This window comes from Mesoplodon mirus, assembly GCF_964341445.2.
Source record: "Mesoplodon mirus genome assembly, chromosome: 18".
NCBI lineage: Eukaryota > Metazoa > Chordata > Mammalia > Artiodactyla > Ziphiidae > Mesoplodon > Mesoplodon mirus.
In genome coordinates this window covers 17,020,932-17,047,837 of record NC_138994.1, presented here as the reverse complement: position 1 = coordinate 17,047,837, position 26,906 = coordinate 17,020,932, and the positions used below count along the sequence as shown (strand labels likewise).

General features: G+C 42.4%; 1 protein-coding gene across 3 annotated transcripts in view; it reads left to right on the top strand.

Moving 5' to 3' along the window:
* The window catches only part of MFSD11 (major facilitator superfamily domain containing 11), a 25,709-nt gene extending 821 nt beyond the window's left edge, over positions 1 to 24,888 (top strand). The window contains exons 2-14 of one of the 3 annotated variants that reach the window (XM_082604715.1): positions 1 to 149; positions 647 to 702; positions 2,204 to 2,311; positions 3,224 to 3,303; positions 3,426 to 3,522; positions 4,812 to 4,870; positions 5,415 to 5,559; positions 9,450 to 9,490; positions 15,591 to 15,656; positions 17,156 to 17,281; positions 22,323 to 22,497; positions 23,226 to 23,361; positions 24,249 to 24,888. The exon at positions 1 to 149 is cut by the window's left edge and continues 22 nt beyond it. In XM_082604715.1, the coding sequence (XP_082460841.1) occupies positions 54 to 149; positions 647 to 702; positions 2,204 to 2,311; positions 3,224 to 3,303; positions 3,426 to 3,522; positions 4,812 to 4,870; positions 5,415 to 5,559; positions 9,450 to 9,490; positions 15,591 to 15,656; positions 17,156 to 17,281; positions 22,323 to 22,497; positions 23,226 to 23,361; positions 24,249 to 24,413 (1,350 nt within the window). In that variant the 5' untranslated portion in view covers positions 1 to 53 and the 3' untranslated portion in view covers positions 24,414 to 24,888. Of the gene's footprint in view, positions 150 to 646; positions 703 to 2,203; positions 2,312 to 3,223; positions 3,304 to 3,425; positions 3,523 to 4,811; positions 4,871 to 5,414; positions 5,560 to 9,449; positions 9,491 to 15,590; positions 15,657 to 17,155; positions 17,282 to 22,322; positions 22,498 to 23,225; positions 23,362 to 24,248 lie in introns of those variants that run through there. The other 2 variants (XM_082604716.1, XM_082604717.1) reach the window with 2 other exon arrangements.
* Positions 24,889 to 26,906: the final 2,018 nt, after the last annotated feature.

Below are 26,906 nucleotides of genomic sequence, written 5' to 3'. Positions count from 1 at the left end.
GGAGAGCTGACTGCCCTCTGCTGCTGCCGACCTTTTGGCAGAGTTAAGCCAAAATGTCCCCGGAATCTAAAAAGCTTTTCAACATCATTATTTTAGGAATTGCCTTTATGTTTATGTTCACCGCCTTTCAAACTTGTGGAAATGTAGCGGTGAGTTGGAATTTGATCTTCCTCCTTTGAAGTGCTTATCATGATGCATTCCAGAAATGATAATCAACGTTATGTCTAATGCGCTTAAGTTGCACCTTTTATTTTGTCACCTACGCTTCCTCGTTTTCCATGATTAGGTTTGATTTCATGTGGCAGACGTTTCTTGTTGGGGTCGTTTATTTCTCTTAACTTGATTTGGGGTTTGTATGCTGACCCATTTATTTTATTTTGTATTTATATTAAGGACTACATTAGTACTTGGAGAGTTGAGGAAATAAACCTAAGGCCTAGTTACAGATGGTCTTCACCCCGCCCCACACGCCCCTCATTGGTTTGCCTTCTGTTCTGTAGTCCATTCTCTTCTCTCGTGTTAGAATTTCAGTGTTAAGTATTCAGCATCTTGAATTTTTACTTTGTTCCGAGTATTTGGAGAGCGACTTTCTGGGGTGAGGGCAATTACAAAAAGTTTTCATTGATTAGTTTTATCTTCCACACAGCAAACTGTCATCAGGAGCTTAAATAGCACAGATTTTCACGGCAGTGGCTATACCAGGTATTGTACTGTATGATTGGTTTTACTTTGTATATCACAGATGTTGCTTAATTTCATCAAAATCACAGACAACGTATTGTAATTAAGATTATTAGTGATTTTTTTCTTTATCTAGACTATTTAGGAGAACATAATAGGATGAAGGTGATGAGTTTAGGTTTCATATAGAATTAGACACTGGGTTTGAAATACTGGCTTCAAAACTTAATTACTGCGATATCTTAGGAAGTTGCTTCTATGAGCCCAGTTTCCTTGCTTAGATCAATGCGTGTAAAGCGCTTGGCACAGTGGCTGGCATTTAATAAGCACTCAGGTATTGTCATAATTACATCTTCCAAATCCTAAACAGAGGATGTTTTATATGACTCTCGAAATATTTGGTCTTCCTGTTTTTGTGATTTCGTAATTATTAGTATATTGTCATCAGGAGCTTTTAGCTTTTTGTTAAGGTGTTTAGTGCCAATTTTACAGGTGGAGAAAATGAAGTGAAAAGATCTTCATAAGTCACTAGTACGTTGTGGTTGAAGTTGGGAATGTAAAACATACCTGTATGTAAACAGTAACAGATTTCTTACTTTCTCTATGGTTAAATACTAGATTGTGGCCAACCCCTTACCCCCTTCTTCCCCAACTGTTCTTATTTGGTTCTGTGTTACCTAACCTAAATCTGACCTTATGTATGATAATTGAGAGTAAAAGGATGCTAATGTCCATTTTTTCAAGTGATTAATAATAATACCACATTTTTTGGTAATGTTTTGTCTTCATGCATACTGTAAAGAACAAATGAAAGAACATTTGATATTTGAGAGATTCATAAAAGCCAAAGAATAATTTACTCGGATTTATAAATAGTGGCTTATAAATGACTCTTGAAATGATTTTATTCACACTTTGCTACAAGACATACATACTGGGGCCAGGTGTACAGTAGCTGAATAATGTTCAAGTGAGACCGTTAGGTTGAGTTAAATAAATTCTGGTTTAAGCAAGTTATAACTATGTGATTATTTATAGCAGTGAAATTTCATGCTGTTGCCAGGAGTTGTAGGCTAAATTTGTAGAGCAGATTGGTTGACTAGGGCCTCTGGAGTCAGATTCCCAGGGATGGGATTCTGGCTCCACCACTGACTAGCTATCCAGCTGGACTTTTGACAAGTTACTTACCCCTCTGTGTTTCAGTTCTCTTTTCCATAAAATGAGGATAATAATACGTTTTTCATAGAGCTGTGTTAGCTGCTATTATAATTTACTGGTACATTAAAAACCATATTGTCTAAGGCAGACTGATTCAAAGAAACATTTGACAAGACTTCAATGTTTTCTACAAGTGAAAACTTTAATATGACATTCAGTGTAAGGATATAATTATAAATTCTGACTAAAGAATATGAGTGCTTATTGCAAAATACACTATAGACTAAGTGGGTCTGAAAAAGTGGTCTTTTGAGACAATGTTTCAAGAGTGTTGTTTGTTTCCTTTTGTGTGTTATGTGTGCAGCATGGCAATTATTTATGGAGTGTTCTCTGCTTCCAATTTGATTACACCATCAGTGGTTGCCATTGTAGGACCTCAACTCTCTATGTTTGCTAGTGGTTTATTTTACAGGTGAGTAGTCCAATTTTCTTTCATTTAATTAGAACACCTTCAGCTTCTTTCAAGCACACAGTAAACTTTTAACAAGAACTTGCTGACTCGGATCGAATAGATGATAGGAGGTATTTTAGGGATTTGGTTCTCTACTTGATGCTCAGGGATACCATTGTTTTAATGTGATGGAATTTGTGTATATTTGCTTTCATTTTACCACCAATAAAAATAGCATCCAAAAACCTTTTTCTACAAGAGTTGAAAAGAACTCATGAAATAATCTTATTTTGTATCAAGTTGACTAATGGGAATTAAAATGAAATAACTGAACTTCTGGGCTATAGAACTGCAGTCCCACTGTATACTGAGCTGTTGGCAGAGGCCAATTGCAGACCTTTATTCAATGTCTCAGTTCACAAATTCGAAATAGTACGTTAAGAAATGGATAGGTCACATTTGTCCCCTTTTTTCCAGTACCAGAGAAGCCCTTTACAGGTTGAATTCTTTTCTCTTCTTTTTTTTTTTTTTTTTTGGCTGCGTTGGGTCTTCCTTGCTGCATGCAGGCTTTCTCTAGTTGTGGCGAGCAGAGGCTATTCTTCACTGTGGTGCACGGGCTTCTCATCACGGTGGCTTCTCTTGTTGCAGAGCACGGGCTCTAGGCACGCGGGCTTCAGTAGTTGCGGCGCGTGGGCTCAGTAGTTGTGGCTCGCGGGCTTAGTTGCTCCGCGGCCTGTGGGATCTTCCTGGACCAGGGCTTGAACCCGTGTCCCCTGCATTGGCAGGTAGATTCTTAACCACTGTGCCACCAGGGAAGTCCTACAGGCTGAATTTTAAAAGAAGAGATCCCTCAGAATTGATTCCTAGAAGGCATAATTGGCATTCTGTTTCAGGTATTGTTTGACTATAATACATTGACCTGTTATATTTTAGCATGTACATTGCCGTTTTTATCCAGCCTTTCCCGTGGTCCTTCTACACAGCCTCTGTTTTCATTGGAATTGCAGCTGCTGGTAAGTATTTTGATGTTTATTTTCCCTATTTTCCAGGTCTTATCTAAGAGTATTATTTATATGTTTAATATATAAAGCTAAAAGATTTCATTCCCTTGATAAACTTTTGGTTTGAATTTTAGTACTTTGGACAGCACAAGGAAACTGCCTGACAATAAATTCAGATGAGCACACTATTGGGAGAAACAGTGGAATTTTCTGGGCACTCCTACAGTCCAGGTAATAATCCTTATTGCTCAGTCTTTCCTATAATTTTTTTTGTCACACCATTTTTTAGACCCTGGTTGTGTTGAAAACTCAGATCTTCTTGTTACATGAGTTAAGTTTGTAGGTACATGTGATAGAGATTTAAAATTTTAGGGCTTCCCTGGTGGCGCAGTGGTTGGGAGTCCGCCTGCCGATGCGGGGGACGCGGGTTCGTGCCCCGGTCTGGGAGGATCCCACATGCCGCGGAGCGGCTCGGCCCGTGAGCCATGGCCGCTGAGCCTGCGCGTCCGGAGCCTGTGCTCCGCAACGGGAGAGGCCACAACAGTGAGAGGCCCGCGTAACGCAAAAAAAAAAAAAAAAAAAAAAAAAGAGAGATTTAAAATTTTATGGGATTACTTAAAAATGCATGGACCTACCTCATTGGAATTTATGACTAGTAAATGGAAAATAATATTAACCATAATGTATTTAGCACCTGCTATACTTTAGGTACTACTGGGCTCTTGAATTTCAATAATCCTCACAACCCCCTACGATAAGAAGGTATTAGCTCCATTCTACAGATGAGATAACAAAGGCTTAGTTAAAAGTTAACTGATCCAGTCATCTGGATTCCAAAGGCCATGTCCTTCCCACCCAGCTATGCCACCTGATAGCTGTTAACTATTAAATTTCTAAAGTGAGACTAACTCTATAACGATACAGCATATTATATATTTCCAAAGTAAAAAGCAACAACAGTCATTCTGTCATGGAATCTGTCCTGACGATTTACCCTCATGAATCCTAAACACCTAAAATTTTGGCCATGATAAGTCTTAACAAATGCAGACGTTGTTTTAAGAGATTGTATGTTCTGAAACTGGAGTGTAAGTGAATGATTTCTTCCCTAGGAAAATACTAAATAAAGTATCTCATTAGATGCAGATAACTGAATCATGGATTTTTTTTTTTTCACCGATTCTTTAAAATATAGGATTTTAGAGGTAGGGTAAACTTGTTTCCAAGGAGTCATTTCCAGAGCTTCAGTAAGTCACATGTTTCACAGTGAGTCAGGTCTTTGGAGGACGGTCTGAATCAGGCTTCTCTCATGTGGAAGGAGACAGTTCCATCTGGCTCAGTTGAGTTTTTCAGAAAGAGGGTGAAGTTGATGTTTTTAAATGACTTAGGGCAGGTAGGTAACTTCTTTAATTATGTAGGCCTCTCTTTCTCTTCTTTTACAGGTAATGGAAAAATTGTTTCAAAACCCATAAATATGAAAATAACTTCCCAATATCCTCTCCCTCCTTTTCTTCCCCCAGCTTGTTCTTTGGAAATCTCTACATATATTTTGCTTGGCAAGGGAAAACTCAAATATCAGGTTTGTTTTATTCACTGTGCTTGATTCAGATAAGTTCAAAGCAGAATAGCTGTTCCATGAAATTACCCCATATTGCTTTGTTCACATTGTTCTAGTGAACCGTGGTACCCTAAGTCCTCTCAGATTTTAGCTTTTAGTAATCTTTTCCCTTGGATTATGTTATACTAAGACTACAGTGTATGACTGCACTTCAGGCAGCATCTCAACGTGTGGGAGAAGGTTATGCTCTGTGTGAGGAGACCAGTCAGCTGTCAGAAGACTTTTTAATTCAGTTGTTTCGTCTGTTCCCTTCTTTGATTAAAAGAATATGATTAAGTTCTTGTGCTGTTTTTCTTTTGGCTTATTAGTATTTCTCTGACTGAAAGAAAAGGGAGATGTATCCTATGTTTCTCCTTGTCCTAGGTTTTTACTGATGCAGTAAAGTAAGATTTAATGACAAAGTGTGTTGATGGCTGTAAACAAACATAGTATTGAACATGATGCTGACTCTGGAATTGCTTGTATGGCCAGTACTGTCTACTTTTGTCTTTGTTTTTCTCCCTAGAGAGTGACCGAAGAACAGTGTTTATTGCCCTGACAGTGATTAGTCTTGTGGGGACAGTTCTCTTCTTTCTCATTCGGAAACCAGATTCTGAAAATGTGCTGGGAGAAGATGAATCGTCTGATGACCAGGACCTGGATGTCAACGAGTAAGAAGTTGGAAACATTCCCTTCTATTTTAAACTATATTTTGAGTAGGTCTAGTCTAGGAATTACCAGCCTTTTGTAGCCCTAAGTGATAATCCAGTGCTGGGCAGACATGAGGGAAAAGTTTTAAAGCAAATAAGCAGAGAAAGAAGATAAAGGGGAGCTGTCAGGGAGGAGGAAGGGAAAGGAAGGTAGCCAGAGGCGGGGAAGGTCGTGAAAAGGTTTGTGGGGGATTTAAGTCTAATCCCAGGTCACCAGCTGTGTGACTGTGGACAGTAGCAATGTTCCCCTGTGTTTCTCTAGGTCTCAGTTTCCTCATTCAATTCAGCAGACATCTCAACGTGTTTTAATGTGTGAGGATATAGGCTCATAAATTTATATAGAAAATAATCCTCAGTTACCGTTTCTTGGATCCAGCCCTAAAATTTTCCGATCATGTGGTACAGTGAGTGGCAGGGCCATCAGCAGTCATTATAGATGAGCCATGGTTACACCCATGCACTGGATTTTTTTTTTTTTTTTTTTTCCGGCACGCGGGCCTCTCACTGTTGTGGCCTCTCCCGTTGCAGAGCATAGGCTCCGGACGCACAGGCTCAGTGGCCATGGCTCACGGGCCCAGCCGCTCCGCGGCATGTGGGATCTTCCCGGACCGGGGCACGAACCCGTGTCCCCTGCATCGGCAGGCGGACTCTCAACCACTGCGCCACTAGGGAAGCCCCATGCTCTGGATTTTGCACTAACTTGTGCAGGTAGTTTTCCCCGATGTAGTCCCTACTGGGAAACAGTTACATAGTCCTGTTTTTCTAAAAATTGTGAATTACCTTGAGCACATTTCCTTTATTTTATTTCTTTTATTTTTTTTTTTTAACAAAACTTTTTGTTGTTGTTGTTTTGTTTTGGCTGAGCTGCACGGCACACAGGATCTTAGTTCCCCGACCAGGGACGGAACCCGCGCCCCCTGCAGTGGAAGCGCAGAGTCTTAACCACTGGACCGCCAGAGAAGTCCCAACAAAAGTTTATTTTTAAATGTACAATAGGCTCCAAAACAACACTTTATTCTAGCTGTAGGTGGCAACAGATGTTATGACTGGGAAATCCAGATGGTTAAACAGGAATGGAATTAAGGACCTTCATTGCCTCAGGCACAAAGAACAGCTTACTTTTGGCCATATTTCTTTTTCTTTTTTTTTTTTTTTGTGGTACGCGGGCCTCTCACTGTCGTGGCCTCTCCCATTGCGGAGCACAGGCTCCGGACGCTCAGGTTCAGCGGCCATGGCTCACGGGCCCAGCCGCTCCGTGGCATGTGGGATCTTCCTGGACCGGGGCACGAACCCGTGTCCCCTGCATCGGCAGGCGGACCCTCAACCACTGCGCCACCAGGGAAGCCCTGGCCATATTTCTTAATTCCACCTCTGGCCAGGGGCCCTTCTCTGAGGCCTCCTCTTTCTGTTTCTGCTTAAATGTCTTATCTTCCTCATCCATCTCCTTGTCCTGGTCCTTGGGCTGCTTCAGGGGCTGCTTCTTGCCACCTTCGAGGCAAGACATGGCTCCTTCCTCCCCTTCCCCAGACCCTGCCGCTGGAAGTAGGGACCTATTTCAGTTATAAGTAAAACTGTTTGAAACATCACAGATGATTTCTCTGCAGGTTATCATCTAGATTTGAAGAAAGAGGAATGAGAAATCTTTGCCACTCTTGTTTTGCTTTGTGAATTGATAAAATTATGAAGCTTGCCTTATAAGCATTTTACCTATTGTTAAAAATTTTGCATCGGACTTTCTGTGCTGCCTTTTTAAAGCCCAAAAAAGGGCATAAAATTCTCCAGTCATAGGATCATTAAGCATTCAAAATTTGCACTGTTCAGAGCAAAAAAGACATGTTTATATAAGTATACAAATATTTATGTGTATATGTACCACATACATATTTTTTTAAGCACAAACCAATGGATATTGGAGAAGGGGTCTATGAAGATGAATGCCACAAATTCAACAAAGATTAAACACCCATTCAGCAAATGTTAGGTGTTGGTGCTGTGAAGACAAATAAAACCTGTCCCTGTTTTCAAGGAACTTTTCTAATAGACAAGGGATCATGTAACTGTCATAAGGTGCAAGGCTGAGGGGTCCCACTTAGCCTTTTTTAGCATTCTCTGTTTCTGAATTGTCTTCCAAACTTGAAACTTGTGTCTTTATTCTGTAAATAGCACCATGTGCCAGCCATCTTCTAAAGGGGAGGGAAGGAGTAATGAACAAGACAGAATTCCCTGTTTTCATGTAACTTAATTGTAGAGGGGCTGGTAGACGATACCCCGTCAGAAAATAGCAGAGTCAGTGCTAGAAGGTGGTGAGAAAGGGGGAGGTGGTGGAGAGCTGGGAGGTGAGAAGGTGTGAAGACCTACTGGTGGCCGTTGCAGCAGATGCCAGGGGTGGAAAGGGGTGTGGTGGGCACCAGGAATGCCAGAGGCCCCTGGGCCTCTCACAGTGCGAGTAGGAGTTCACCGTGAGAGTAGTGCAGCAGACAGAGCGTTGATTACATAAGGATACAGCAGGGGTTTGGATTTTATTCTTGGTGTGATTAGAAGCCACTGAGGAAGTAAGTAGGATCTGATGTTAAAGGATTCCACTTTGTGGAATCCACTTTGAATGATTTGAAGCTGATAGTAGCTGAGTTGATTATATTTTAATAGTCTGTAGAGTACAAATCAGTTTCTACTTATTTGGGGCCTTGAGTGTGAAATAGTATAATCCACACCTGATCCTGTCCAAGTACTAGATGAGGGTACTGTCATTAAATGGCATTTACAAAGTATTTGCTTCCAGGGAAGGCATGAATTTTTATGGTGGGGGAAAAAGTTTTCCTGTTGGTCAGAAGATACTACCATTTTTGTGTTCGTAATTTATTTAAGTCAACTAGATCTCCTTTAGGTTTGTTTTTTGTTGTTCTTGCTTTTTTCGGTTTGTTTGTTTGTAAATGATATCCTTTAAAGATCTAGGAGGAGTAGACTTGGCTGGTAGGGTAAGAAATGTAATTTCTTAAAAACTTTCTTACCCTAACCTTATAACTAATTACACTTAAGTTACTTTATCTCAGTTAATTCTCACAGGTGATAGTGTCCCTGTTTTGTAAATGAGGAAATGAAAGTTAGAGAAATGAAGTCATTAGTCTAAAACCACACAATAAGTGGCAAAGCAGGACTCAGCCTCAAAGCCCACGTTTTTAACCCATAGATGATATCGCACCCAACCCCCTACTGCCAATGATGGTGATGCTTTTCAAGAGTTCTCACACTGAATAACCACAGACTAGTTTTTTTTTTTTTTTTTTTGTATGTGGGCCTCTCACTGTTGTGGCCTCTCCCGTTGCAGAGCGCAGGCTCCGGACGCGCAGGCTCAGCGGCCATGGCTCACGGACCCAGCCGCTCTGCGGCATGTGGGATCTTCCCGGACCGGGGCACGAACCCATGTCGCCTATATCGGCAGGCGGACTCTCAACCACTGTGCCACCAGGGAAGCCCCACAGACTAGTTTTTACATAGTTGGAGTGGTGGAAGATTGAGCCCTCACAAATTGTTTTTACAGTTTGGAAACAGTGTAGAGGAGATTTCTGTCCTGCCTGAAGTATCATTTGTGAAAAAGACGTGCAAGACTCCGTGCCATAAATTTAATGTGAGGGAATCGTGCTCCACGGTGGCACTTTAACCACATCATTCTCTGAAGCAAGGACCTGAGTCATGAAGGGACACCCTGGAGCAGGGAGCACTGAGGCCACTGAAAGTGTTTGCCAGACCACGTAGAGGACAGAGCTTTTACAGATTTAAGTGAAAATGTGATAGTATTTTTGTTCTCCTTCTCCATTTTCAGGGGAAAAACTTTTTTCTTTTTATCTTTTCAGGTCTGCCCAGAACAATATGACAAAGGCAGTAGATGCATTTAGTAAGTATTTTCTGTGTCTGAAATGCAGGAACTGTTCAGGAACAACTTCAGCATTTGCCTTTCCCCCTTTCCCTGGTAACTTTGGATTGACGATACCCCAGTATTTTCATGTTTCCAGGTATGCCGCTCTGAAATATGCTAGTCTTCTCAGTAAGTATCTCTGTAACGTGGGGGATGTGAGGGATGGAGGATGATTCCGTGCCCTGCCTGAGCACGTGTGTGAGGGGGGCCTGAGGAGGAGGAGGCAGGGGGTTAGGAGTTTCCCCGAGGAAGTGAGGACACAGACCACTTCTTCATGTGCATCGCTTGTCACTCCTCAGAGCAGCGCAGGAGCTTGGGTGACTCAGTAGCGTGTAAGGCCAATCACGCTCATCTGTTGAGGGTTCTTCCTGATTAAACCTCTCGATGTGCTTTATTTTCTTTTGTTCTCACAACAATTCTGTGAGTATCATATAACACACACGTATTATTATCTCCATTTTATAGAAGAGAAAACTGAGGCTTAGAGAAATCGTTTACCCAAGGTCAAACAGGGCATTCCTTTCTTGTTATCAGAGGCCTAGAAAGCCATGTTGGCTTCTTTGGTGAACATGGAGTCAGGCAGAGGGAGGCTGATGACCTTCAGGCTTATGGGATGGTTCGTCCAGCCTTAGTGAGGCTTGATGCGGCCCCCCTGCTCTATTACTGAACCCCTCTCTGGATGTCTCTCGATATTAACCAGCGTCAGGATGTCCTTCCTAGGCAGTTGTACAAACTTTGCCTCAACTTCTCTGTAACATGACACACAACACAGTTGGGGCCTCATGCCTTTTATCACGGAGCTGGTTGGTTACCTGGTGTAGGGTTCAGTAGTAATAAGAAACTGGGCTGTCAGGTTTGAATGGGGAGGAAGAAGGCAGCGGCCAAAAAAGACAAGACATGTGAGGTGCTATAGGGCAAGAAAATTTAAATTTAGGTGATGATTCCTGGCAGCTAGGGAGAATGTGACGTTATGAGGTGGCAAGGAAGCTGAAGGCAAAGAGAGAAAGGATAAAGAATGTCCAAGCTTTTTTGTCTGTGAGCCGGTGGTTCATTTATTATTTAATCATGGCATTCCTTTAGTTGGTGCCATAGCAGGTATTGTACAGAAAGGGTTCTTGCTTATCTGAAAGGCACTTAATTCCTCAGCTGAATGTATATGTTTAATGCAATTCTAGAAAATTTCAGTAAAATTTTCTTAAATTTATTTTTTGGTCCTGATGAAAGGTTATTAAAGTTCACCTGAAAGAATAAACGTCTGTCAATAGCCAATATAATTTTTAAAAAGAACTTTCCCTAATATCAAAACCTGTTATGGGGCTTCCCTGGTGGCGCAGTGGTTGAGAGTCCGCCTGCCGATGCAGGGGACACGGGTTCGTGCCCCGATCCCGGAAGATCCCACATGCCGCGGAGCGGCTGGGCCCGCGAGCCATGGCCGCGGAGCCTGTGTGTCCGGAGCCTGTGCTCCGCAACGGGAGAGGCCACAGCAGTGAGAGGCCCGCGTACAGCAAAAAAAAAAAAAAAAAAAAAAAACCTGTTATGAATCCATTTGAAAACATTGGGATACAAAGAGCAATGGAACTGAAGTCTAGACCCACAATAGAATATGGAATACGGTAAAATAGTCTTAAAAAGCAAGGCCAGACAGCTGACTGCATGGAAAAAAATGTAGTCTTACACTAAAATTCCAGGTAGATTAAATGTAAAAATGAAGCCATAATAGTAACTGTAAGAAATTAATTTGGGGGCTTCCCTGGTGGCGCAGTGGTTGGGAGTCCACCTGCCGATGCAGGGGACACGGGTTCGTGCCACAGTCCGGGAGGATCCCACGTGCCGCGGAGCGGCTAGGCCCGTGAGCTATGGCCGCTGAGCCTACGCGTCTGGAGCCTGTGCTCTGCGGCGGGAGAGGCCACAACAGTGAGAGGCCCGTGTACCACAAAAAAAAAAAAAAAAAAAAATTAATTTGGTAGAGGAAAGTCTTTCACGCAGGTCTGTCAAACAGTAAGGGAAAAGAATGCTCTTTGAGGGACTTCCCTGGTAGCACAGTGGTTAAGAATCCACTTGCCAGGGACTTCCCTGGTGGCGCAGTGGTTAAGAATCCACCTGCCAATGCAGGGGACACGGGTTCGAACCCTGGTCTGGGAAGATCCCACATGCCACGGGAGCAACTAAGCCCATGCGCCACAACTACTGAGCCTGTGCTCTAGAGCCCGTGAGCCACAACTACCGAAGCTTGCACGCCTTGAGCCCGTGCTCTGCAACAAGAGAAGCCACCGCAATGAGAAGCTTGTGCACCACAACGAAGAGTAGACCTCGCTCACCACAACTAGAGAAAGCCCACGCACAGCAACGAAGACCCAATGCAGCCAAAGAGAAATAAACTAATAAGTAAAATTTTAAAATAATATTAAATTTAAAAAAAAGAATGCTCTCTGGTTACCTAAAATATAAAATTTCAGTCTCTCAAAATCTAATGAGTTAAAATGACAGGGAAAATATTTACAGTATATGATAGTTATGAACCAATAAGAAAAGCATAAGCACTCCAGTAGAAAATATTTATTTTATAAACAAAGGAAAATTATTATAAGCTAAGTATAAGAAATGCAAATTAAGTTTTCTATCAAATTTCAAAAGATAAAAAATAATTCTAAAAAAAAAATAATAATAATTCTCAGTATATGGGGCATAGGTACATGCGTAAGACCACAACGCTAAAAATGTACACTTGTATTACTTTCTGTGATTTGTCAATAAGTATCAAAAGCCTTAAAAATGTTTATACCTTTACCCCAGCAATTCCACTAATAGGATTATCCTCAGGAAATAATTAAGAATTTTGGCCAAGATTTAACTACTGTTTATATTAGTGAGAAATGGAAATAATTTAAATATTCAACTACAAGCCATCTATCCAATAGATTACTGTAGCCATTAAAATGATCACTACGAATATCAGAAAATGTTTGCTCTGTTATGTGAAAATAAATTATAAAATAGTATACATAGTGGAATTTCTTTTTAATTAAAAAAAGCATAGAGAAGGTCTGGGAAGAGACCCATTAAGGTGTTAGATTATAGTTATTTTCCTTACTAGAATAACTTTATTGAGATGTGGTTCATAGTAGTATACAGTTCACCCATTTAAAGTGTATAATTCAGTGGTTTTTCGTATATTCACAGAGGTGTGCAACTGTCACCACAATCAGTTGTAGAACCTCTTCAGGGAGTTCCCTGGTGGTCTAGTGGTTAGGATTTGCTGCTTTCACTGCCGTGGCCCAGGTTCAGTCCCTGTGCGTGTGGCCAAAATTAAGTTAAAAAAATAATAATTATTATTTTGGCCATGCCATGCTGCTTATGGGATCTTAGTTCCCCGACTTTGGGTTGATTTTTCATTTTCTTGATGGTATCTTTTTTTTTTTTTTTTTTTTTTGTGGTACGCGGGCCTCTCACTGCCGTGGCCTCTCCCGTTGCGGAGCACAGTCTCCGCAGGCCCAGCGGCCATGGCTCACGGGCCCAGCCGCCCCGCGGCATGTGGGATCCTCCCGGACCGGGGCACGAACCCGTGTCCCCTGCATCGGCAGGCGGACTCTCAACCACTGCGCCACCAGGGAAGCCCTTGATGGTATCTTTTGAATCACAGAAGTTTTAAAATTTTGATGAAGTCTGATTTAGCTATTTTATCTTTTGTTCTGTGTGCTTTTGGTGTCCTAGAAGGCTTTGCCTAACTCCAGGTCACAAAGATTTACTCCTGTATTTTTTTCTAAGTCTTTTATGGTTTTAGCTTTTACATTTTGGTCTGTGATCCATTTTGAGTTAATTTTTATGGATATTGGGATGTAGGAGTCCAACTTCATTCTTTTGCACGTGGAGATCAGTTGTCCTAGCACCATTTGCTGGAAAGACTATTCTTTCTCCCATTGGATTGTGTTGGCACCCTTGTTGAAAATCAGTTGACTGTGAATGTAAGAGTTTATTTCTAGATACATGTCTATCCTTATGCCAGTACAATGCTGTGTTGATTATTGTAAATTTTGAAATTGGAAAGCATGAATTTTCAGCTTTGTCCTTTTTCAGTATTGTTTTGGCTATTATTGGTCCCTTGAATTTGCATATGAATTTTAGGATCAGTTTGTTGATTTCTGCAAATAGATTATATTGGGTTTTTGTTTTTTGTCTTTTTTTTGATAAACGATTTTTTTTTGCATTACACGGGCCTCTCACTGTTGTGGCCTCTCCGGCCGCGGAGCACAGGCTTCGGACGCGCAGGCCCAGCTGCCATGGCTCACGGGCCCAGCCGCTCCGCGGCATGTGGGATCTTCCCGGACCGGGGCATGAACCCGCGTCCCCTGCATCGGCAGGCGGACTCTCAACCACTGCGCCACCAGGGAAGCCCCTGATAAACGATTTTTTAGAGAAGTTTTAGGTCCACAGCAAAATTGAGAAGAAGATACAGAGATTTCCCATATATGCCCTGCCCTCACCCACACATAACCTTCCCCGTTATCATTGTCCCTCACCATAGTGGTACATTTGTTACAATCAGTGGACCTACAATGACACATCATTATCACCTAGAGTCCATAGATTACATACATTAGGGTTCACTCTTGGTGTTGTACATTTTATGGATTTGGACAAATGTATAATGACATGAATTCACCATTATAGGATCATACTAGGTTTTGTTTTTTTTTTTTTTTGCGGTATGCGGGCCTCTCACTGTTGTGGCCTCCCCCGTTGCGGAGCACAGGCTCCGGACGCGCAGGCCCAGCGGCCACGGCTCACGGGCCCAGCCGCTCCGCGGCACATGGGATCCTCCCAGACCGGGGCACGAACCCGCATCCCCTGCATCGGCAGGCGGACTCTCAACCACCGCGCCACCAGGGAGGCCCATACTAGGTTATTTTTTAAAATTTCTGTTCGTTAGCTAAATCTTCTTATTAGTCAAAAGCAGATATGCTTTGCTAATGTAATGTTTTTAATTAAAAATATTGTTTTAAACTTTATTGATCATGTATTTTTTTCCTGGAAGTATGTGAAAATGGTGAAAATATCTTATTGCTTTTAGTTTCACTTTATTTTCGTGAAATTGGAGAAGAAATAAACTATCTTCTTTTGTATATGGAGAAATTCAGGACAGAGTGTTTGTAATTTATGTGAGTTTCCTAGTCAACCGTTGAATAGGAACTAAAATCTGGATCCTCAGGCCAAGGAGGAGCTGTAGGGTCCACACCACCGCCTCCAGGGCTGAACTGAGGCCTGAGCGCTCCTGCTGCAGAGCTGGCCGCACCAAATAATGTCTCTGTGAGACTGGAGAACTTTCATTTATTTCCAGGCTGGTTCTGATTTGGGGTGGATTTTGGTTTTGTTTCCCCCGCCACCTTTTTAAAAAATCTGCATCTGCTATTAGTTTAGGATCCTAGATAAGTGGCCTTAAATTATGAAATGTGAGCAGGTTCAAAAAAGTTAAAATGTGCAGTTTTTAGAAATGCATTTTCCATTGCAGATTTCAACTAAGTTGAACAACATAAAAATAAATATTAAGGGGATCAGAAACAAATAGGCAGAACTGAAGTTTCAGTCCTCAGATCCAGAGAGAGAATCTCAGGAAGCGGCATCCCAGCTTCTGGTGGTCAAGAGCTCCGCTGCTGATTCTGACCTAGAGTCCAGTGTTAAATCTGCCCTGTGACAGTTCCTTAGGGAAGTCAGCACTTTGCCAACTGCTGACTCTCTTAATAGCCTAGGCTTTAATCAAGTCTGTTGGAATATTCTGTTGTTTTGTTTGGTTCTATTTTCTCTGTTTCATGTTTTGTTCGTTTTCATGAGAGCTGGAGAATGTGTTAGAGAAAACACAACTCTAGACTATATTTACACAGTTGAAATCAACATTTTTTTAATAGGGCAGATTTAGTTCATACCTTAACCATTTTAATCTGAATCATTAACCTCTGTCCCAATGTATTTGTTTATTGGCATTATTGACAAGAGGTGTTTTGGTTGAATGAATGTTTTAGAATTTTTGTTTGATTGATTAAAATCTAGTTAAGTACTCCTAAATTGTTTTTTTCCTTTTTTATAGAAAAGTCTCTTAAGTTATGTGTCACCAAGGAGATGCTCCTTCTTAGCATTACAACTGCTTATACAGGTAATGGGATTAATTATGGTTTTGGTTTTCTGTGGCTGCATGATTACAGTAAGGGTTGAAAACAGCAACTGTGTTACTTTCTCACAATTCTGTGCATTGACTGGTCTCAGCTAAATGGTTTTTCTGATGGTCTCAGGGTCTCTTGTGGCTGCTGTTAAAGGGTGGCTGAGGCTAACACTTCCAAGAAGTTTCATTTGCATGTCTGAAGGGGTCTGATGCTAGCTGGGTCTCAGATTTCTCCTGGTGTCTCAGCAGCTATGTGACCCCCTCCCACATTGGTGAAAGCAAATCATAGGGCCAGCCCAAATTCAGTGTGGGAGGATTCTACATAAGAATTTGCAAACTGGGAGGCCTGGTTCATCCCAACCAGTGATTTTAGGGCAAAATAGAACACTACAGAAAATAATCATGAGTAAATCTGTGTACCTTGGCATGAATTAAGATAATTTTTTAAGATAATTTTTAATGAAATGGAATGAGTTCTGTGGCTTACAGTGATAATGTGATGTGATAATAGGTGGAATACTCTTAGGTCTTAAGGAAATCAGTTTCCTTGTAAAAATTGCTCTAATGTGCCAATTATTACTTTTGCCATTACAGTTGACCCTTGAACAATGAAAGGATGGATTAGGGGTGCTGACCTCCCCCGCAGTTAAAATCTTCCTATAACTTTAGTCAGCCCTTTGTGTCCGTGCTTCCTCATCTGCAGATTGAACTAGCTGTGGATCCTGTAGTCTATATGGACCCACACAGTTCAAACCCGTGTTGTCCAGTGTTCAGCTGTATGTGCCTCATCGGTATAAACGTCTTATTTTTAGGTCAAACAGAATAAATATTAAACATCCTCAAAATTCAGTTAAGGTTTTGTAGCATTAAGGAATCAAGTCTTCTACGCATTTGCTCTAATTTTCTACCCGAATTTTTTGCATTTCTTTTCCTAGGACAGTGTGTTTAATTAAAACTTTTGACTTTAAGCAAAAGTGGATAGTAGATATTGGTGTTACAAACGTATATCCCTGTTCCCTTGGGAAGCTATTAATAAGGATAATGAGCACTTTAGTTTCACTGTTCCAAGTTTATGTTAATTATGTTCTCTGTTCATCCCCTGTCTGCCCACAGAGTGACCATTTTTAACATAGGATGTCTTCGCTTATTTGAGTCGTATGCTTTTATCTGAAATACGTGACAACTGCCATCTTGTGGCTAATTCTATGTCATCAGTTAGGTCACGTAAAATTATGCTGTGCTTGGGGAGTAACATTTCAGCCTGTGTGAATTTTGTTTTATGCGTGTATAGCTCAAATACTACTAGTCATGAAGAAAAACCAGGAAAAGGAGACTGCATTTTTTCAATACTAAACCCAGTGCTTCCCAATCCATGGTTGGTTGAATCTGAGGATGCAGAGTCCTGGATATGGAGGGCTGACTATGGGACTTGAGCATCTATGGATTTTTATACCTAGGGACAACTGTAATTTAAATCTCATTTTTTTCTGAAGGTCTGGAATTGACTTTCTTCTCTGGTGTATATGGAACCTGTATCGGCGCTATAAATAAATTTGGAACAGAAGAGAAAAGCCTCATTGGACTTTCTGGCATTTTCATTGGCATTGGAGAAATTTTAGGTTGGTTTAAAAAAAAAAAGTTTTTGCACTAAATCAGTTTGTTATAGAAATTTTAAATGTACTTCACCTCTCTGTCCTTGAATTTCTGTTTTCTTGCTTTTATACAAATGGGTATGTCTTTTTTTTTTATCACTGTTCTAAAACTAAATTACAAAACATTTGCCAAATAATTCAAGACAAAACCATAAGTAAGAAAACATATGGTCTCTCCCAGCTTTTCCTCTTAAAATACTTAGGGAAGGTGTATTAGAATTCCTGAATTATTTTTTTTTTTAGTGTGTTCCTGCTTTATAACAAAGTGAATCAGCTATACATATATCCCCATATCTCCTCCCTCTTGCGTCTCTCTCCCACCCTCCCTATCCCACCCCTCTAGGTGGTCACAAAGCACTGAGCTGATCTCCCTGTGCTATGCGGCTGCTTCCCACTAGCTGTCTGTTTTACATTTGGTAGTGTATATATGTCCATGCCACTCTCTCACTTCATCCCAGCTTACCCTTCCCACTCCCCGTGTCCTCAAGTCCATTCTCTACATCTGCATCTTTAGAATTCCTGAATTTCTTATTCTCTGAATCTCTGACACCAGTTGGATGTGCAACAATACAGTTCAATTCTGACACTCCTGGAGTTAGCATCGGACTCCACAGGTTCAAGGGTATAGTCCTGTAAGATCAACCTTACTTGAGACATCAGTTCTTAAGTCCTGGGTCCCAGGCTACCTTCCCTTCTGTCCAGCTTGGCTACACATTCAAGGATTCCTACAACACCCCTGGAAAATGCTATACTTACTGTTAAAGTTTATTATAAAGGATGCAAATGAACAGCCGGATGAAGAGGTACGTAGGGCAAAGTCCAGAAGGGCCCCTAGTGTAGGAAGCTCTGTCCCCATGGAGTCTGGGTGTGGCACCCTCCCATCATGTGGATGCAGTCATCACCAGGAACCTCTCCCAAACCTGTTTTGTAGGGATTTAGGGAGATCTCATTATGTCACACGGTTGATTAAATCATCCACCATTGGTGATTGGACTCAGTTTCTACCCCCTCTCCCCTCCCCTGCGATTGCGGGGTGGGGCTGAAAGTTCCAACCCTCTAATCAAGGCTGGGTTCTTCTGACAACCAGCCCCCATCCTGACTATCTAGGGCCACCTCCAGACCCCCTCAAGGATCACCTCATCATCATAAACTCTGGTGTCGTTGGAAGGGATTAGTTAAGATAACTAGAGACATTCCTTTCACTGAGAAATTCCTAGGGTTTTAAGAGCTCCATGCCAGAAAGTGGAGAGGAGAGGAGGACAAGGCAAAGACCAAATCTCTTTTTATTACACCACCAGGTATTCCTCATTCAGCAATGACCCGTTCAATACTTGCAGTATATTGGGTGTTTTGTCACATATGAGGAACTTACCAATTCAACAAATATTTGTTGTGAATCCATTGTATGAACAAAACATGGAGCTTATATTCTTGGGGAAGAACACAGACAATAAAAAACATTGGAAACTTAGAATGTCAGACAGTGATAAGCACTATGGAGAAAGCAGACTTTGGTGTATTTTTGTTCCCTAATTGAGCGGTCCCCAACCTTTTTGGCACCAAGAGCCAGTTTCGTGGAAGACAATTTTTCCATGGACGGGGGCGGGGGGGATGGTTTCGGGATAACTCAAGCACATTACATTTACCATGCACTTTATTTCTATTATTATTACATTGTAATATATAATGAAATTATTATACAACTCACCATAATGCAGAATCAATGGGAGCCCTGAGCTTGTTTTCCTGCAACTCGATGGTCCCGTTGGGGCTGATGGGAGACAGTGGCACCTGACGTGTGTTGCTTATGTCCAGTCTACTCCATAAGATGCAGCTTAATTGTCACGTGCCACTCACTGATAGGGTTTGTTTGTTTTTTTTCAGCAATTGATATTGTCGTATTTTTGGAGTTTAGCAGTCCTAATAGGTGTGCTGTGATATCTCATGATTTTAATTTGTAATTCCCTAACAGTATATGATATTTTTGTATGATTTTTACTATCTGTATATCTTTTTTGGCCAAGTGTCTTGTTCAAATCCTAACCCATTATTTATTTATTTATTTATTTATTTATTTATTTATTTATTTATTTATTTATTTATTTATTTATGGCTGTGTTGGGTCTTCGTTTCTGTGCATGGGCTTTCTCTAGTTGCAGCGAGCGGGCGCTGCTCTTCATTGCCGTGCGCGGGCCTCTCACTGTCGCGGCCTCTCTTGTTGCGGAGCACAAGCTCCAGACGTGCAGGCTCAGTAGTTGGGGCTCACGGGCCTAGTTGCTCCGCGGCATGTGGGATCTTCCCAGACCAGGGCTCGAACCCGTGTCCCCTCCATTGGCAGGCAGATTCTCAACCATTGCGCCACCAGGGAAGCCCCACTGATAGGGTTTTGATATGAGTCTTCAAGCAACTGATTTATTAGGTCTCTGTGCAGACAAACCTCTCTACTAGTGATAACCTGTATTTGCAGCCGCTCCCCAGCGCTAGCATCCCCGCCTCAGCTCCCCCTCAGATCGTCAGGCGTTAGATTCTCAAAAGGAGCGCGCAACCAGATCCCTCGCATGCACGGTTCACAATAGGGCTCATGCTCCTATGAGAATCTGATGCTGCCGCTGACCTGACAAGAGATGGAGCTCAGGCGGTAATGCGAGCTCTGGGGAGCGGCTGGAAATACAGATGAAGTGGCTGGCCTGCTGCTCCCCTCCTGCTGTGGGGCCCGGTTCCTAACAGGGCACTGGTACCCCTCCCCTAATTTATTGCCAACACCTGGCACGTGTGTGTGTGTGTGTGTGTGTGTGTGTGTGTGTGTGTGTGTGTGTGTGAACATGTTAATACAGTTACAGTAATTGTTTTAATGTCTTTGCTCATTTTAACATCTGCAACAGTTCTGGGGTAGTGTTGTTCTTTTTTTCTTTACAACTTTATCGAGATATAATTCACATGACATATAGTTCACCCATTTAAAGTATACAGATCAGTGTTTTTTAGTATGTTCACAGGGTTGTACAGCCATCACTGTAATCTAATTATAGAACATTTTCATCACCCTTCTCCAGGAAACTGCTAATCTGCTTTCTCTATAGATTTGTTTATTCTGGACATCTTGTGTAGATGGAATCATACAATATATATGGTCTCTTGTGTCTGGCTTCTTTCACTTAGCACAATGTTTTCAAGATTTTTCCATGGTGTAGCATGTATCAGTACTTCATTTCTTTTTCCTTTTCTTTATTTCTTTTTTACTTCATTCCTTTTTATTACCAAATAATATTTAGTTGTATGGATCTACTACATTTTATTTATCCACTTATCATGTCACAGACATCTGGGTTGTTTTCGCTTTTCTTTTTTTTTTTTTTTTTGCGGTATGCAGGCCTCTCATTGTTGTGGCCTCTCCCGTTGCGGAGCACAGGCTCCGGACACGCAGGCTCAGCAGCCATGGCTCACGGGCCCAGCCACTCCGCGGCATGTGGGATCTTCCCAGACCGGGGCACGAACCCGTGTCCCCTGCATTGGCAAGCGGACTCTCAACCACTGCGCCACCATGGAAGCCCCAATTTTCTTTTTTTTCTTTTTTTTTTTTTTTTTGCGGTACATGGGCCTCTCACTATTGTGCCCTCTCCCATTGCGGAGCACAGGCTCCGGACACGCAGGCCCAGCGGCCATGGCTCACGGGCCCAGCCGCTCCGCGGCATATGGGACCTTCCCAGACCGGGGCACGAACCCGTGTCTCCTGCATTAGCAGGCGGACGGACTCTCAACCACTGCGCCACCAGGGAAGCCCTGTTTTTGCTTTTTGGCTGTTATGAATAATGCTGCTGTGAACACTTGTGTATACTCTTTGTGTGAGCTTATGTTTTCATTTCTCTTGCATGTACCCAGCACTAGAATTGCTGGGTCATGTGATAACTCTGTGTTTGACTAATTTGTCTACTTATGATGGTTCCTATTTTCCTGTTTCTTTGCATGCCTGGTAATGTGGATACTAGCCATTGTGAACTGTACCTTGTTGGGTGCAGGATGTTTTTTATATTCCTGTTAATGTTCTTGAGCTTTGTTCTTGGATGTGGTTCATTTACTTGGAAACAGTATGATTTTTTTTAGGTCTTGCTTTTAAAATTTGTTGGATGGGATCAGAGTACTGCTCAGACTAGGGCTAATTATCCCTCACCCCTGATGGAAGATCCTTCTGTGTACACCCAGTGCCTGTGAATAATAAGATTTCCAGTCTGGCTGGTGGGACCAGGCACTCTTCCCTGCCCAGGGCAGGGCACTAATACCTCGAATCCTCTTGGAAGTTTCTTTCCAGGCCTCTGTTAATTTACTCACATCCTGTGCTGATCGGCTGTCCTTTCTTATACCCTGTCTTGGGGACTCAGGCACCTTACCTCCCCAGACTCTCAGCTCTGTCTCCTCAACTCAGGGAGGCTGCGGGCCTCCACCTGCCTTCCCTCCTCTTCTCCCTCTCCCTCCCTGCAGCCCACAGCCTCTCAGTCAGCTGGGGCAGGTGTGGGCCTCACCTCATTTGTTTCCTGTCTCTCAAAGATCACTGCCCGTTGTCGCCTGATAATCTGGCGTCTTCAAAACCATTGTGTCATGGTTTTGGTACTTTTTTTTGGCATGTGGGGGTGTGGGTCACCTGTGTGCATTTTGTGATCTGTTTTGTCTTGTTTATTTTTAGTCCATTTGCGCAGCCGTGGCATTTTTCTACGGTAACTACCTTCTCCTTCATTGGCAACTCCTGGTCATGGTGATGTTTGGGTTTTTTGGAACTGTTTCCTTCTTCACTGTGGAGTGGGAAGCTGCTGCCATTGTAGCCCGGGGCTCTGTTAATAAACTCTGTTTCAACAGTTATTTCTTATTTTCTATATTTGTGCCTTCTTTCGTTCTTTCTTTTTTGATTAAATTAGCTATTGGTTTCTCCGTTTAATTTATTGTTTCAAAGAACTAAGATTTTGATATATTAACTTGGCCTTGGGTTTTGTTGTTCTCTACTTCATTGATTTTATAGGTGGAAGCCTCTTTGGCCTGCTGAGCAAGAATAATCGTTTTGGTAGGAATCCAGTTGTGCTGTTGGGCATCCTGGTGCATCTTACAGCTTTTTATTTAATATTTCTCAACATGCCGGGGGATGCCCCTATTGCTCCTGTTGAAGGAACTGATAGCAGCGCTTACATCAAACCCAGGTACAGTGACTCTCCTTTTTCTAGTAATTTAAGGAAGGGCGGGAGGTAGAGGATGGCTAGGAATTTAGAATGGAGCAGTTAATCCTTTTCTGCAAGTCTGTTATCTTTATAAGGTCATCTGTCAAGTGTTAATGGAGCCAGAATGAGTTTAAATAGGAATCCATAGAGAACCCCAAGTTATTTTTCTAATTGCTCGTTTTAACCTTTCTCCCCACTAAATCTTTTTCTTGATCTGTGAAGGAGCACATAAGTATCTGATTTGAACTTTATATCTCTGCCTTTCAACCAGTGAAATCTCTAGAAGTTTGGGCCCCGAGGAAGAGCAATGAGGAGCGAGGGGTGATCTGCCAGCTGGGCCGGCCACCCCATTCTCTCACAGTGTCCACAGGAGTTTTGAGGGTGTCATTTTTTTGCACTCAACTCTCAAAGTCGTTGTAGATGTGAGTGTTTATGTCTAGATCCACAATCCAAGAGCAGCCCTGCCCCAAACACAGTGTTTGCTTCCCCAATAGTTAGTAGACCAGAGTTTGCTAGACTGCGAAGGTGAGTGCGTTTGAGCATAAATTCTGACTTTGTAAATTCCAGTATTTATTCATACTTGTTCATACTTGTTTCATAGTGTTTAAAACTTGAAAGTAAAATGCTTTGTGGGTGAGTTGTTTTTACATTTTAATCAACTCTAACAAATATTGTTAATACTCACTCTAAATTAATTTTGTTTTATTCAGCAAAGAAGTTGCCATCTTCTGCAGCTTCCTGTTGGGTCTTGGAGACAGCTGCTTCAATACCCAGCTGCTTAGTATTCTAGGTTTTCTCTATTCTGAAGACAGTGCACCAGCTTTTGCAGTCTTTAAATTTGTGCAGGTAACCTCTTAGATTGTGTTTAAAGCAGGGTCTGTTTTTTTTGGTGCTTTAACTTTGTTTTCTTAATGTTTCTTAAATGAAAGTCAAGGACAACCTTTAAAAGGATTTGTGGGACTTCCCTGGAGGTCCAGTGGTTAAGACTCTGCACTTCCAATGCAGGGGGCGCAGGTTTGATCCCTGGTCAAGGAACTAAGGTCCCACATGCTGCATGGCGTGGCCAAAAATAAAAAATAAAAAATAAAAAAATAGGGCTTCCCTGGTGGCACAGTGGTTGAGAGTCCGCCTGCCGATGCAGGGGACGCGGGTTCGTGCCCCAGTCCGGGAGGATCCCCCATGCCGCGGAGTGGCTGGGCCCGTGGGCCATGGCCGCTGAGCCTGCGCGTCCGGAGCCTGTGCTCCACAGCGGGAGAGGCCACAGCAGTGAGGGGCCCGCGTACCACACACAGACACACAAAAATAATAATAAAAGGATTTGTGATTAGAGTTAGGAAGTAATGAGTAGTGTGATCTTTTTTGCCCTGTCACTTGTATAAGAGATTTTATGTTCTGATTTCTCTGTGGCTCAGACTTCCTTAGATACCAGAATTCATAGTATACACATATAACAAGAGTGTTTCTCACTGTTCATGCACATCATTTTATAACTCCTGTTTTTTACAAAATACTATTTTAAATAATAGCTTACTTGATTGTTCCCAGCTCTCAGCAGGAGTTTGTGGTGCATGTTTGTGAGCTAGTGACCAAGGAAGATGCCATGTAGATGCAGAAAGACCAGGGAGCACTGCAAGGCACAGGAAGCCTTGGGTCAGAGAGCGGTGGGGCTCTTTGTGGAGTGGCTGGGTCACCTGTGTGCATTTTGTGATCTGTTTTGTCTTGTTTATTTTTAGTCCATTTGCGCAGCCGTGGCATTTTTCTACAGTAACTACCTTCTCCTTCATTGGCAACTCCTGGTCATGGTGATGTTTGGGTTTTTTGGAACTGTTTCCTTCTTCACTGTGGAGTGGGAAGCTGCTGCCATTGTAGCCCGGGGCTCTGACTACCGAAGTATTTGATGAAGGGTGCCCACGAGAGGAGGCTGCCTCTTCAGACAGCTCGGCTGGGCGGTAGGGCTCGGTGGAGGAGGCCCGCTCTCATCTTCACAGTACATTGAAGGATGTTTAGGATGGAAAATCAGAGATTTAAGACTGCTAAATCTGCCAGAGTTGGTATTCAAGTTTACAGATGTTAGTTGTTTAAAACTAATGGAATAAGGGAGACTTGTACTGTCGATTATGATTGTTCAAAGATGTTTTTTCAGTTCATCTGTCTCGGGTTCCTTTTGATCATGTTATAAATGTGTAGGTGTTTTCTTCTCCCCCTGTTCTCTTTGAACGGTCATGCTTTGATTGAAGCTACTAGGCCATATGTCATATAAAGACTCCTGCTGGGTATGGCGTATGTGTTACGTATATGTAATAAAAGGGAGCATATGCCACCCCACATGTGTCTGGCAATGACATTTAAATAAATCATGTGATGCTGAAATGGAATCTTTGAAAAGATTTGCACATTCTTTCTCTTTAAATGTTTTTGTTTGATAAAGTTTTCTTACCTTGTAGTTCATAGCAAGGGGGGGGGCGCTAATCAAGTATTATGAAATGAGGTAAAAATTGTCTTAAGTTTTAAAAACAGGAATCTAACATTTGTAAATGAACAAAAACACATTTACTGGGGGAGGATTTTGCTAGTAATTTTCCTGGAGGATGCAATGCATTAAAAAAAAGACAAACCCCAAAACATGTAGTGAGGTCTAAGCTATGGTGGCAGGCTGCCGTCACTTATATATCTTCTTACAGCAGACACCATTCCATAAGCGTGTCTGGGAATGGAATGTAACTATCTGGGGAGATGTTTAAATGGAAATGTTAACTTTAATCCATAAGAGCTTAAAACAATTATTTTAATTGAGGTATAATTCAGACACCATAAAATTCACCATTATAAAGTATACAATTTAGTGTTTTTTTAGTACATTCACAAGGTTGTACAACTGTCACCATTATCTTTTTTTGTTGTTGTTGCGGTATGCGGGCCTCTCACCGTTGTGGCCTCTCCCGTTGCGGAGCACAGGCTCCGGACGTGCAGGCTCAGCGGCCATGGCTCACAGGCCCAGCCGCTCCGCGGCATGTGGGATCTTCCCGGACCAGGGCACGAACCCATGTCCCCTGCATTGGCAGGCGGACTCTCAACCACTGCGCCACCAGGGAAGCCCTTGTCACCATTATCTTTTCCGAACATTTTCATCATCCCAAAAAGAAGCCCCGTGCCTGTTAGTAGTCATTCCCCATTCTCTGGCCTGGCACTGGCAGTTACTAATCTACTTTCTATCTCTATGGATTTGCCTATCCTGGACGTTTCATATAAATGGGAAAGCTCACTTTTAAAAGTCATGCTTAACTGTACAAATAAAGACTTTTATGGCAAAGTAAATTTAACCAAGAAGACAGACACTATTTTGTTTTCCATTGTTTTTAAAAACCTGCTTAGAAATTTAGAAATTTTATGGAGTGTGATTTTCAGACTTGATGGCAATTGCAGGGAGTTGGAAAACTCTAGTTAGCTGGAACCCTTAGAGAAATTTCATTTGTATGGAACACTAAACAATTTTGCCCCAAGTTTTGGTTTTCTTTCTTGAAGTTGAGATAAACTCAGTTGTTAGTTGATTTTATATAAATAATTTGTAAGTGCTATTTCAGAATTAATAACAAATGAGGGCTTCCCTGGTGGCGCAGTGGTTGAGAGTCTGCCTGCCGATGCAGGGGACGCGGGTTCGTGCCCCGGTCCGGGAAGATCCCACATGCCGCGGAGCAGCTGGGCCTGTGAGCCATGGCCGCTGAGCCTGCGCATCCGGAGCCTGTGCTCCACAACGGGAGAGGCCACAACAGTGAGAAGCCTGCGTACTGCAAAAAAAAAAAAAAAAAAAAACCAAATGATTTTATTATCTCCTTAAGCACATTATTGTTTACCCAGGTGTGTTAGTTTTCTATCACCACCATATGACAAATCACCCCGAAACTTAGCCACTTAAAACAGCACCTATGTACTTTCTCACAGTTTCTGTGGGTCTGGAATCTGGGCGTGGCTGAGCCAAGTCCTCCAGTTCAGGGTCTGTCACAAGGCTGAGGTCAAGGTGTTGGCTGGGTGCCCCTGGGGGAGGACCTGCTTCTCAGCTCACTCCTGTGGTCCTGGACAGGAGGCAGTTCCTCGCAGCCTGTTGGACTAAGGGTCTTAGTTTCTCATGGCTGTCCTCAGGCAGCTGTCCTCAACAAAGAAAGCAAGTGAGGAAAGCCAAAGGCAAGTGCCAGCAAGTCAGAAGTCACCATCTTTTATAACTTAATCTTGAAAGTGACATCTCATCACTTTTGCTGTATTCTCTTTACTAGATGCAAGTCACTAGTTCCTGGCCACACTCCAGGGAGGGGGCAGGGGTTACACCAGGGAGTGAGTAGGGCCAGTAGTGGATCCCCAGCACCATCTCACAAGGCTGCCTGTCTCACGTGTCAGCT